The 13,860-nt window shown below is 45.7% G+C and overlaps 1 protein-coding gene across 2 annotated transcripts in view; it reads right to left on the bottom strand.

Annotated features, from left to right (window-relative positions):
- CLTCL1 (clathrin heavy chain like 1) overlaps positions 1–13,860 on the bottom strand; it is a 103,414-nt gene that overhangs the window by 35,414 nt on the left and 54,140 nt on the right. For both annotated transcript variants that reach the window (XM_086682271.1, XM_086682272.1), the window contains exons 12-19: positions 10,790–10,954; positions 10,044–10,224; positions 8,544–8,707; positions 7,064–7,189; positions 6,383–6,525; positions 5,770–6,004; positions 3,409–3,531; positions 422–567 (exon numbers count right to left, since the gene is read on the bottom strand). In XM_086682271.1, coding sequence (XP_086538397.1) covers positions 422–567; positions 3,409–3,531; positions 5,770–6,004; positions 6,383–6,525; positions 7,064–7,189; positions 8,544–8,707; positions 10,044–10,224; positions 10,790–10,954 — 1,283 coding nt within the window. The remainder of the gene's footprint in view (positions 1–421; positions 568–3,408; positions 3,532–5,769; positions 6,005–6,382; positions 6,526–7,063; positions 7,190–8,543; positions 8,708–10,043; positions 10,225–10,789; positions 10,955–13,860) is intronic.

Raw genomic sequence — 13,860 nt, 5'->3', positions numbered from 1 at the left:
GCTCCTACTCATCATACTTCTACATTACATCTCCAGCAAATCTTCCCTAATACATGCCCAGATTTAATTTTCTTGACATTTGCTTTCAAACTTTTGTTCATGATTTCAAGAGTGTAACATACTTGGGACATAGTAGCCCCTAATGAATATTAGTTCCCTTTCTTAGCAGTGAGGTTAAAGAACAATGCAGGCCAGAGCAGCAAGAGGAAGGACAGTGTCCTGGAAAAAGCAGGATTTAGGTTGGGTTAGAAGATACAGGTAGGTCTGAAGATACAGAACACAGTGAGAAGACTGGCTACATGTCTGAGGAGCAGCCAATAAGGCTGGGCAGATAAGGTGAGACAAAACTGTAATGAAAAGTGAACATCAGGCAGGTGCTTGAATCTGACTGAGTTAGCAGCTACCCTCAGCATACCCTCACCTGTGCTCACTAAAGACTGAGTTATCCAGAACAATCTTCTCCAGCAGCTCAATCAGTTCATTAGGCAGATCAGCTGTCATGAAGGCCTTGACAGTGACTGAGACCTCTTCAGGATCCTGTGTTTCTGACAATGCTGTCTGTACCACCTGGTTTTAAAAATCATTTGAAAGAACTTGGTTAGTTAAGTCAATTCAAGACTATCCTTGAAGTTAAACAGAAGAGAAGGATACCTCCATGGTAGTCTGAAACAGACATAGGAGAACATAGGAGATTTCTCAAGGCAAAAAGAGAAGGTTGTCTAAAGGCATTAGTTTCAGGGATTCTGTTTGCTTTATTTTGACAATTAGTTTTTCTCTAATTGGGGTTAGACTCATCTCTGCCCCAATGACCATACTGTAAATTTACTCCAAAGCCAGTAAGAGTGCACTAAATAGGTAGCTGAAATGCATGTTTGCTTTCATCTTTGTTTGTTTGTTTGTTTTTTTGGTCACTGTTCATAGCAAAATGGCTTCCATTTCTGTAATGAAGACACCACTCTTTTTTTTTAATGTACTTTTTTTTTTCTTTTTTAAATGTTTGTTTATTTTTGAGAGGGAGAGAGTGCAAACGAGGGAGGGGCAGAGAGAGGGGGACAGAGAGCCAGAAGCAGACTCTGCACTGACAGCAGTGAGCCCTACGAAGGGCTTGAATTCCCAAACCACAGGATCATAATCTCCTAAGTCTGATGCTCAACTGACTGAGCCATGAGCCACCCAGGCACCCGTGAAGACACCATTCTAATGAAGGTCTTGCTAGCCTAGAGCACCACACTGCTGAGGTCCAGCCCACTTCCAGGCATGAAGTAGAATGTACCCTGCACTACAGAGCCCTCAGAAACACGCCCTTAGAGAAAGACTGACAAAAGCCTGGCCATACACCCCTCATCCAATTATGGGTGTCTCACCTACAAGAAAACTCACAACTGGGGGAAAAGACGTTTCTTTCTTTTTTTCCTTTTAATGTTTATTTATTTATTTTGAGGGAGAGAGAGCATGAGCAGGGGAAGGGCAGAGAGAGGGGGTGAAAGAATCCTAAGCAGGCTCCGCGCTCTTAGCACAGAGCCCGATGTGGGGCTCCAACTCATGAACGATGAGATCATGACCTGAGCTGAAATCTAGTCAGACGCTTAAATGACTGAGCCACCAAGGTGCCCTGAAAAGACATTTTTCTAAAAAGTACACTTCCCAAATAACAGCAGGCTAGATGGCCAGCTTGTTCTCCTTATGTTTTGTGCCAGGGGCCTTTGGTGACTTCGGGATCAGTTTTGCCAAGTTTCTGGTGTTCATCAGGGGTAGGGAATAGCAATGCATTAATGAGAGAGAACAGACAGCTCAGAGAAGGTATGACATAGCTAATATGACATCTCTGGCCACAAACTTTCACACTGCAAACAGGAGGGCTGCAATGGAACCAGAATCAAAGTCAGCCCAGTTCACCTTGCAAGTGGCCACTGTATACTAAATGGCACCATAAAATACAAAAGTTCTTCTGAGGAGTTTATAACAATCCTAACAGTTATGCAGAGGAGTTTGAGAAAAGGGGCTATCAGAGAGATAATTAAAAGGGTATACTTGAGGGAAAGGAGAAGTGTGACAGCACACAGAATTCATCCAGAGTAGGAAGTACCATTTCCTGCCATCATGGTATCTGCCCATTCTTAAAAACCTTAAGAGTACTTTAAATACACACTGGTTGTTTTAAGGGCAAAAATATATTTCTACCACCTATTTGAGTCAACAGGATGCCTAACCTAAGTTACCTCAGGAAGTTGCTTTTTCTAAGTAAACTTTCCATAATAAGCTTCTACTACAGACCAAAAAGCAGTCTGCCACTGCCATCATGTGGTCCCTCTAATTAGAGAGGCACAGTAGGTGAATGCCTCCAGGAGGCGGCTATGAATATTCAGTCACAGCAGATATAATGAGAGCACCAGCAGCTTCACAGACACAGGGAGACCAAAAGGTAGCTGCTGGCTTCAGTTCAGTGCAGTGTTAAAGCTGCTCATCCCTGTGCCAATGCAACATGACCTACAAGACATGCCAGGTCAACACCTGGAGAAACACCTGTTGTCTGTGAATTTGTAGATCTCTAGCAGAATCTAAGCCTACTCTGTCCCAGGCCCTTTGCTGCTCAATGTCTTTGTCAAGTCTCAATGAATCTGAGAGATGGGTAAGTCCAAAGTTGATATAATAAGATCCAAAAGAACACAGGCTTCTATCCATCTAAAAGTGTTCCAAAATAAAGTTGATTAAGAAAAGGATAATGGCACAGACATGAGGAACAGTGGACAGAAAACAAGAAGGTGAATTCAGTGGAGATACAGGTGAAGCCCAACAAGTGCACCTAGTGGTTGGTAATGCATACAAAGGAGTTGGGGCACTTTAGCTGATCCACTCAGGACTGGAGCCCACTTGTTGGGGCCAGGATATTGTTCCTACTTTGATCTTAGCCCACTTCCAAATAGTGTGCCCAGCAGACGGTGAGGATGGTGAAGTACCATCTGCTACCCGAAGCTTCAGGAAGCCCAGTGAAGCCTGCCAGGCTGCACCCAGGAAGAGCCCTGGCCTTGGCATTGTGCCCCAGCTCCAAGAAGGTGCTGGATGGTCACAAGGGTGCAGGGGTTCCTCAACAAAGGCAGATCTAGCTGAGACAACCTTGAGAGCCACTTACCTTGTGTCAATGGGGACTGAGCTAAAAAAATACTAAGGATCCAGCATGCGGTCATGCCATTAGATATTCCTTTTACTGGGGTAGCACATTCCCACTTTGGAGATCAGGGCCAACTCTACTCTAATCAATGAACAACTCCAGAGAAGATTCACAAGATTGTCTGGTCATGCATCTAAAGATGTTTCAGACATAACGTCACAACTAGTCACTTTGGCCACATGATAATGAGAAGGCAAAACACATGCATGCATATATACACTCCCATTTCCATTCCTCACCTGGTCAATCAGCTGTCGCCTGGAAGGGTTGGTCTCCTCAAGGACATGAGCCCAGAGCTCTGGATCTTTCCTGCGCACCAGGTAACGGGCCTCACTTTTGAACAGAGAATTCTCATTGCAAACCTGAAATGAGCATACTAGTGTGTGTAATGCAAACAGCCAACCAATGGACAATTCTGTGGGGGACCCACTCCAGTCAGTTCCCTCTGTCCCTGACACTTGTTTGGTGTCAGTTGGAACCCAAGCGAGTAATAGGACTTTGACACAGGATGAGCAGCATCCCAAAGGGGTGACAATGAACTCCTCAGAGCAATATGTTACCTCAAAACATGAGTTTCTCAGTTTACAACAACTTAAGAGTGGGTATGGGTGTGTGGCAGCTCCTCTCAACATCAACCTGTTGCCCTAAAGTGGTGCTGCCCAGAACTTTCTGAGACAATAAAAATGTTCTAGGTCTATGCTACGGAATGCAGTGTAGGAAAGAGAAACTAAGTTTTTAATTTTTAGCTAATTTAAATTTAAATAGTCACCATCTCTAAAGTGTTATCAGAATAGCCCAGAACTGGTATAAAACAGCATATATGCTACAGTATTTCAAGGCCTATAAACTTTCTTTTTTTATTTTTAGAGGGAGAGGGAGAGGGGGAGAGAGGGAGTGCACACATGCACAAGTTGGGGAGAGGGGTAGAGGGAGAGAGAGAATCCTAAGCAGACTCCACACTTAGCACAGAGCCTGACATGGGGCTTCATCTCACAACCCTGGGATCATGACCTGAGCCAAAATCATGAGTTGGATACTTAACCGACTGAGCCACTCAGGCATCCCAAGGCCTATAAACTTTAAAATATGCTTTCATTGATCGAACTTGAGACCCTTTTTTTAGTGCTCTAATACATCTCCAAGAAACCAAACACCCACTTGGACATTTCTTTTTTTTTTTTTTTAATTTTTTTTCAACGTTTTTATTTATTTTTGGGATAGAGAGAGACAGAGCATGAATGGGGAAGGGGCAGAGAGAGAGGGAGACACAGAATCGGAGACAGGCTCCAGGCTCTGAGCCATCAGCCCAGAGCCTGACGCGGGGCTCGAACTCACGGACCGCGAGATCGTGACCTGGCTGAAGTCGGACGCTTAACCGACTGCGCCACCCAGGCGCCCCCCCACTTGGACATTTCAATGTGTGAGACACTTGCTAAGGCCTGGTGGGAATCAGACTGGCTGGGTACCAGATGCCAGGCACAAGGCTAAGTACTGCGTGTGTGTCCACGGGCTGTTCACACATGCATGGCATGAGGCCAAGAGCAGGCCTACTCTGGCCTGCACTAAAATCTTACTTCTCCTTCTGACACATCAGACCTTAATGAACATTTTTTTTCTTGTCTGAATTCTGCCTTACTAAAAGGCTATGTCTACTGTGTATCACCAGATAGGACAGATGGGTGCAAAGATCCCTGAGAGGTCACTGAACTGAGCTTTAATAAAAAGGTGGTAAATTCAGCCAAAATGTGGCTTATGGTATCAAACTAAAGTCCCAACTTCACACAAACCTGCTCCCTCGAGGCAGGTGCTATGTCAACCCAGCCTGCCACTTGCATGGCCAGTGTCAAAAGCCAGAGCAGGATGAGAAACTGTTGCACTGCTCTTGAGTTTTGGCTCTGTATGCTTGACTCTCCTTCCCTGGTTGCTGAGTTTCTACCATGTTGTCAGATATTCTGAGATGCTCAGAGCAAACAGACCAACTGCCTATGGATCTTACAGTCAAACAAACATTGGGTGCACCTACATGAGATTTCTGGAGTTTTAGGTCACTATTTGATACTTAACTAACTGAATACATGTAGATGCAAGCCAGGACTAAGGAAAGTAGACCTGGGGGGTTGTTCCAAAGAGGGGCCAGAAAGAGCTCTGAGGTTGGGAAGAGTTGGTGAGGGCACGTGTAAGAAGCTGCCCTAAAAAGAAGAGCAGGTAGTGCAAGGGCAAATGGGACAGAGGCATCCAGGATAGAAAGGCAAGAGGGGAGGCAGTCAGACTGGCGAGGACAGGGTTGCAGTTCACAGAGGACCTCCTGAGTCAGGCTAACAGGTTGAATTCTGCCCTCAGGACATTAGGTAACAAGGAGGACTGCAGCAGAAGGCTGACAGGTCAGACTCAGGGCCAGCCACACCTATAAGTACAATATACAAACAGGGCATAAGCAGGTAGCAAACAAGGCATCTGAATTAAAAAGAAACCAAGTTGTTCATGGAAATGTAACAAATGACCTGCAATTGTGGGGCTCAGAGGAAGCCCTCATGAGCCCCCACAGAGCCTGCATTTGAAGCCAGAGCAAAACCTGGCAGTTAAGTCTATCTGCTGCCTACCTTGATGAGCTCAAGGTCACACTGCCCCCGCTCATAGGCAACGCAGGCCAGATGTGGGTCCCGCTTCTCACAGTAGCGGCCCACCACGCGGCTGTCATAGTAAGCATTTTCTCTCAGGAAGCGCTCGGGGCTGTTGTTGCTGTCGATGTAGATCTTGGCAAGAGCATTGTGAGTGGCAGGCTCTTCACAGCCTTCGTGACTCCGGGACTCCAGCCAGGGAAGAAGCAGCTTTAGCCTTTGAAAGAAGGAAGAACACCTTAAGCGTCTCAAAACTAACATTCAAAACCTCCAGGGCAGACCCTGAACTGTGAAGGTTGCTTCTAGAAACAAACAAAAATCTCATTCCATTAACCTCAGGTTGTTCTAGGGACCAAAACAGACTTGAGTTCCAAACTGATTTCAATTGTTAAGTTTTTCCCAAAGATCTGCAATACCAATAGCAAGTAACTCACTACTGGATCTAAGATTTGTTACAAGAAAGACCAGCTACAGAGACAGTCAGTCTTGGGGCCTGGAGGCTAACTGAAAAGGGCTCTCAGGAAATTAGTCATAGGCTTAACCACAAACACTAGAACCCAGGGGCAAGAGAAGATACCGAGCTAGGATCCCTTACCTGTTTCTTTTTTCTACTTCAGCCACCAGCTCATCAGTGGAGAACTGTCCTCTCACCACCATGATTAAGTTTTTAATTACTTCCTCAGAACAATCCACATCAAGCAGCCCTCCAACCACAGCAGGGATCCGGCTAGGGTTGACCTAGAATGGTCAAGGTGGTGACTTCAGTGCTGCAGGCACAGGTCACTGATACAAGTCCCCAAAGATTTGGACAATGTGGCTGTCTGAAAGGGCTCTTGTGGTAGATGGAATGCAAACTGTGAAGCTCTAGTCCCTAATGTGACTGTATTGGAAGAATGGCCTGGAAGGAGATAACTATGGTTCAGTAAGGTCAAAACGGTAGGGCCCTAATCAGAGAAAAGGCCATATAAAAAACACAGTGAGAAGCTGGCCATTTGTAAGCCAAGGAGAGTGGTCTTAGGAAGAACCAACCCAAGGTGGTAGGGTCAGCACCTTGATCTTGGATGTCTATATTCTAGAATTGTTAGCAATAAATATCTATTGCTTAAGCCACCCAGTCTGTGGTATTCTGCTATGGCAGCCCAAGCTTAGATACCACCAGTCTCAGATACATTCAGGGGTCAGAGGCAGCCTCTCAGGTATAGACTATTACCAGCAACCAAGGCACAAAGGCAGCCAGGTGTCACCTGGGAGCCGGCAGTGATGGTCTCAGCAGTACCTTCTGAATGTAGATTTCGATGTACTTCTGCAGGTTGTTGCGGTATAAGTACAGGACGAGGTCATGTACAAAGTCAAACCGATCACACACGATGATGAGAGGAAGCTGGTCTGTGAGCTTGGCCTCCTGTGTAATGGAAAGCACAGAACAAGGCAGGCAGTGAAGACCCCACAGAGCTAGATTGCAGGGACCATGAATCAGCACAGAGATGGCACTGCTTCTGTTAGCAGAGTGGCCCCAAGGAGACTCAAGGGTGAGACTTTGTTCTAGACATGCTGCTATTTTAAGGTACATGTATTTGCTTTTGGGGATAAGGTGTTTGTCTTGGGAAACAAGTAACAGAAAGACAGTACTATTTGGTTAAAGAAGAAAAGAGCTCTGCTAAATTTGGCAATAACATTCCAAATTAGTCCAAAAGCCATTATCTTTTGGGTTAAGACAAGCAGCTCACTCATTATGTATAAATCTGACCCAGACCAGGCACCAGAAAGAGGACCACTTTTGAGAACACTTGCTGGTAGGGCTGCCTTTCTGGACAAGCTGCCATACTCTATGGAACATCGGCTGCCTGTGCAGGGCGCTGCTGCCTACCCTGCAGTCCACCACAATAATGCCTCCCCTCATTTGGCCATACCTACATGACACTTCTCAGGTTCTCTTGCACCCTTGCAGTTCTGGGCGTGGCCATGTGTTTCCTCCAGTGGAATGAGAATTGAAATGGCACATGCCACCTGCAGCCTCACCCATAAAAACCACCTATGCCAGGGGCGCCTGGGTGGCTCACTCAGTTGAGCATCGGACTTCGGCTCAGGTCATGATCTCACGGTCTGTGAGTTCAAGCCCCGCGTCTGGCTGTGCTGACAGCTCCGAGCCTGGAGCCTGCTTTGGATTCTGTGTTTCCCTCTCTCTCTGACCCTCCCCCATTCGTGCTCTGTCTCTCTCTGTCTCAAAAATAAACATTAAAAACATTTTTTAAAAAACCACCTATACCAGCTTCTCTGAATTTTCCTTCCTTCCAGTTGACTAGGAAGGCAACACTCAAGGTGGTAGGCTGAAGATGGCAAAATAGCCATCAGCCTAGTCCTTGAAAGATGGTGGGAAAGCCACCCACTTACCTCTACATCCACCCTAATCTGTGCATCAGGAAGAAATACACTTCTTGCTTTTTATGCCACTAGCACTGAGTAGCTTATTTGTTTCTGTAGACCTTCCCAACCTAATTAACAGGGGCACAGTTGGGATGTTGCTGAAACATAATGCATCGATAAACTAACTCCCTCTATTCACACAACAAATAATTAAGAGTACAGCCTCAAGGGCTGTAAAATGAGCAGTGGACTCCTATAAGAATTTTAGGCCAAAGTAGAGCTCTGCACTAAGGATCCAGGGAACACTGGTAGAGACAAAGCCAGCTTTCCAACTCTTGGGCAGCTGGCTGATGGTTTGCTCAAGGAAGGAGGCGATGCCAGGACACACTCACCTTCAGAAAATTCTTCACCCGCTCTGCGTTGTAGCAATTACTCTCCCGGCATATCCTCTCCACCTCCTTGATCTGTCCTGTCTTACAGGCAGCCTGAATGTATTTCAAGTGCACATCTGGATCTTGGCTGAAGTTCACAATTGAGCCCAGGAAGTAGAAGAGGCCTACAAAGAGAGACTGTTCCATCTTATGCCCTCATAATATCCACCTGCTTTCTCCACAGTCACAGGCCACTTGCCCTTGGCAGCCCAGCCCACAACAACAGTGCTTCAGTCTCCCAGCACCCATTACCCACTCACAACTTACAAAATCTATGTGAAGTTCTTTTGCTTTGGCATCTCCTCCAAATAGCTGGTCAGATTTCCATCAAATTTGGGAGGAATGTTCTTGTGTGAAATACTGTGTGCATATGGAATCCATCGGGGGGGGGGGGGGGGCGCCAGGCATACCCTAGGTGGTAATCTTCAAGAATAATTCAAATAGGCAACTTAAGAGGGCTGTGTGACTGCTGCTCTAAAAATAAATGCCAGGGACAGGAAAGCAGAGGCTTCCAATGGGAGTCTCCAAACAGAGTCTGCTCCCTGACATTGAGCTGATGGCACACATGGAGCCACTGCAGACTGGGGTGCATGGTGAGTCACAGAGCAACACTGTTCATCAGAAGCTAACCATCTCCTAACTGTCACAGGAGCTGGCCAGGAGGTACTGGTGACAACAGCAGGACAAGATACACCAGAGAAGACCACTTTCCCTGAGGAGGAGGTCATCGGTTATAACCTGAGGAAGGAACCAGAACCCTGAAGGCAGACAGTTCCCACTAACCTTACTCTATTGCCATCTCCCCGCCCAGGGCAACCTAATTCCTGCTGCAGCCTTTCCTGCAATGGTGTCTTGTGACAAGGGCAGCTCCCTGAAGGCAGCTCTTGCCTTCACTCCTCTAACATCCCAACCTCACTGGGCACAGGGCAGTGGCTTAACACCTCACTGGACAAATGCTCTGCTTCTGTCGCTGCCCCAGCCTGTCCCCAACAGACCCTCATCTGGGAAAGCCATCCTCCTACCAGCAAATTCTTGGTGTGATGCCCACAAGAGGGCAGGAAGCCAACCACAATCAGGCCAGCCAGCCTAGCAGCCACACATTGCTCAGCCACCATGGGACTGTTACTCAGGGGAAGCCAAAGGGGCCACCCCTCAGAACCATGCATTCTAGTGCCACTGGCTCAGGCTTATTGGTGAAGACTGTGTGACAGATGCTCAGTTCTACAGAGGCTCCAGGGACACATGGGGGATTCTAAGTGTCCCCACCCCAATGCCAACCAACTAAATGCTTCCTTTGCAAATGCCAAAAAAGCTACCTAAGCTGGGTAACACACTAGACAGCAAAAATCTTCTGCCATTGACCAACACATTGGCTTGGCTTGAAGGAAGTCTGTGAGGTTGGGCAGGCAGACACCAACACCTGAGCAGAAGGTGCAGTCGGCTGGAGGGTGTGAAGTTTACCTTCGTAACTCTTGAAGGATTCAAAGAGCTCCACCAGGGACTGTGTGCCCAGCTGCTCATGGTACTTGGAGGCTACCTGCACACACAGCTGAAGGTTCTGTCTGATGCTGGCAGACAGCAAAGCATGAAGACACGCCAAAGAATCCTCCACTGACAAGGAGCCAAAGAAGCTGACGAGCCACTAGGAAGCAAGGAAGAGTTAATCCACAACTAAGTACCATCTTAGATGTTTCCAACACTGGCAAAATAACTGGATCAATTTTTCCCACTGAATGTCAAAAATACAAAGAATTTTCACTTAAAAGGACTGTGGTAAAAAAGTAAGAGCTGGGAGTAAACTCAGGATAACTAACCTTAATAGTCATCAAGCTGTCACACACCCTGCAAAACCCCACAGGTGATACTAAAACTTATTCTGTAAATGTAAATGTAATACCTATTAGCTTCTGCTAATAGTTTCAGACAATCCTGCTAGAGCTGTCAATGTTAATAGGTTTTCTCTGTTAGGCTAAGTCAAAGGTAGAAAATGGAAAGAAAGAGGTAACGTGGGTCCAGATGCACGGGTGAGCAAGTGAAGCTTGTGTGTGGGTTGAATGAAAACTGTGTATAGTAGTGATGAGGCTCATGCACAGGGAATACACATGCCATAGTCCCACAACCACGGACACAGGAAATTTCAGGAGCATGTGACCCTAATGACAGATGTGTGCCAATCACAACAGGAGTGCCCCAAGGGTGCACCATACCTCGGGATTGAGGAGGTGAGTGTGGACCACAGCCCTCTTGATGTCATACAGGTCAGTGTAGTGCTCCAGCGCACGCTGCAGGAGGCCTGCCTTTTCACAGAGCTGGGCAATGTGGGCCCGATCATAATGGGTAAACATCTGATTTCCAAGAATGGCATCTGCAACCTATGAAATGGTGACGTCAGGAAGAAAAACTGAACAGTGGCAATAACTTTTTAAGAACAGCTGCTCAACACCCCCACGACACAGCTCCAGAACAGTGTTCATGAAACAGAAGGGCTTCAAAAGGTCTAGATCCTTGCCCACCTCTGAGCAGAGCCCTAGCCATCCTTCCAAGTCACCTGGGCCTCTTCGAACAAGGCTCTGTCCTCCTAGGTGCAGAGTCAGATGTGTATAATAAGGCTGAGGCCTTGCCCTAAAGCATGTTACTGGGATCAGTCCAGGCTATTGTTCCGACTTTTCAGCCATCACATTTGTACAGTTTTCTGTGGCAAGGTCATGGTCAATGTGAGGGCGTGAGTCTATGAAGGCCTCCTTCTTTAATGAGCTCAATCCTTGGACTAGCAACAGTCACGATTAGACCTGGAAGTAATAAATCCTACTGGTGTTCACAAAATTTCTCCACTTGGTTAAAGGCAGAATTAGGTGTGAGTGGGGATGTCTGAAAAACAACTAACCCTCCTGGACAGAATTTTGATGAGGCTTAACATCATCTTTAAATAAGCAACCTCTGGACTAAGAATGAGTGGGTCAACAACCAAACTTGACTCTCAGTATCTAATAAGTAGCTAGTCTTGATGAGACACACACTCTTTCCCATTTCTTCCAGGATATGGAGCACAAACCAAGTACATGGTGACCACAGACCTAGCCTAATACCATGTTGTTCCAGGATAATGTACATTCTGGGCTCTCTGCAGAGGAAATCCACACCAAGTGCTGAGAGCAGGGTTTTGTAATATCTGATGCTTATCTGATGCCCCCACCCTTTGTTTCCTTAAGACTTGTCCTTACTATCCTCTTTTTTAAAAAAGGTTCCCCCTTATTATAGTAATAGTGCAGTTTAGAGAACTCAAAAAACACGGAAGGGCCAAGAAAGAAAATATCATCCAGCCTCTGAGATCCAGAGAGAACTGCCCCAATGTTTTGGGCATTGTGCCCATTTAGCCTACCCCGCTTTAGGGTTTGGGCTCTTCTTAGGGTCTATCTGCTCAGTTCCTGAATGGTGCTTAGTTTCTGTTTCAAAGCTTGCTAATTAATTAATTAAAGTTTATTTATCTTGAGAGAAGGGAGAGAGGGAATCCCAAGCAAGCTTTGTGCTCCAGCAGAGAGCCCAATGGGGGGGGCTCGAACTCACCATGAGATCATAACCTGAGCTGAAATCAAGAGTCAGACAGTTGGGGTGCCTGGGTGGCTCAGTCGGTTAAGCATCCGACTTCGGCTCAAGTCATGATCTCACAGTTTGTGAGTTTGAGCCCCACATTGGGCTCTGTGCTGACAGCTTAGAGCCTAGAGTCTGCTTGAAATTCTATGTCTCCCTCTTTCTCTGCTCCTCCCCCGCTCATGCTCTGTCTCTCTCTCCTTCAAAAATAAATAAAAACATTAAAAAAAAAAGAGTCAGACACTTAACCAACTGAGCCACCCAGGCACCCCTTTCCAAGCTCATTTATTAAAAACTATCATCACACATAATCATCTGGTCATAAGAGTTCAACAGGACAGCAAACAGCAAATTAATAACACTTTTGTTTCCTAGAGGTGGGATATGACCCACACAACAGCAGCTAACTTGTGGATTTGAATAACCTGAAATCACAGAACAATATAATTAACAATTATTGTTTCCTAATCAAAAAACAATATATGATTATACACAAAAAGAAATCGGAAGACAAGTGAGTAAAGAACAAAGTGAATGACAATCCTGTCCACTCAGACAACTGTGGTTAACAGCTTGATGTGAATTTTTCAAACTCCTTTCCTGCATACATATCCAAAATTAACCAAAAAAAGAAAAGGCATATACATGTGATTTAAATCACAGCCCTCCTGCCAATTTTCAGGTCAAGAAATGCACTGCCACAATGAGATACCACTTCACACTCATTTAGGAGAGCTATTTTTTTCCAACTTATTTATTTTTGAGAGAGAGAAAGAGCTAGACTGGAGGAGGGGCAGAGGGAGGGGGACAGATGATCTGAAGCTGGCTCTGCGCTGACAACAGAGAGCCTGATGTGGGGCTTGAACTCTCAAGCCACGAGATCATGACCTGAGCCAAAGTTACATGCTTAACTGACTGAGCCACCCAGGTGCCCCATATAGCTATTATTATTATTTTTTTAATGTTTATTTATTTTTGAGAGAGAGAGACAGAGCATGAGCAGGGAAGGGGCAGAAAGGGAGACACAGAATCTAAAGCAGGCTTCAGGCTCTGAGCTGTCAGCAGAGAGCCCAACATGGGGCTCAAACCCATGAACCATGAGATAATGACCTGAGCTGAAGTCAGATGCTTAACCTACTGAGCCACCTAGGTGCCCCTAGATATTATTATTTTTTAAACATACACAGAAAATAACAAGTGTTGGCAAGGATATGAAGGAATTGGAATACTCATATATTGTGGTGGGAATATAAAATGGTGTAATGCTTGAAATATAGTATGGTGGTACTGCAACAAGTTACATACAGAATTACCATATAATTTGGCAATTCCACTTCTGGATGTATGCCCCAAAGAGCTGAACACAGGAACTCAAACTGATACCTGTATACCAATACTCCTAGCAGCTCTATCTGCAACAGTTACAGGGTGAAAGCAACCCAGTGTCATCAACAAATAAACAGGTACAGAAAATGTGGCATACACATATGGTGGAATATTATTCAGACATAAAAAGGAATGAAATTCTGATGTATGTCACAACATGGATGAATCCTGAAGACAATATACTAAGTGAACAAGCCAGAAAAAAGGACAAATATCATATGATTCTGCTTATATGAAGTATCTAAAATAGGCAAATTCATAGAAACAGTAAGTGAAACAGGAGTTACCAAGGGCTGAGGGAGGG

Source organism: Puma concolor, chromosome D3 (assembly GCF_028749965.1).
Source record: "Puma concolor isolate L17-30 chromosome D3, mPumCon1.1.hap2, whole genome shotgun sequence".
NCBI lineage: Eukaryota > Metazoa > Chordata > Mammalia > Carnivora > Felidae > Puma > Puma concolor.
Note: the sequence above shows the minus strand (reverse complement) of the source record. Positions and strands in the feature narration are given on the sequence as shown.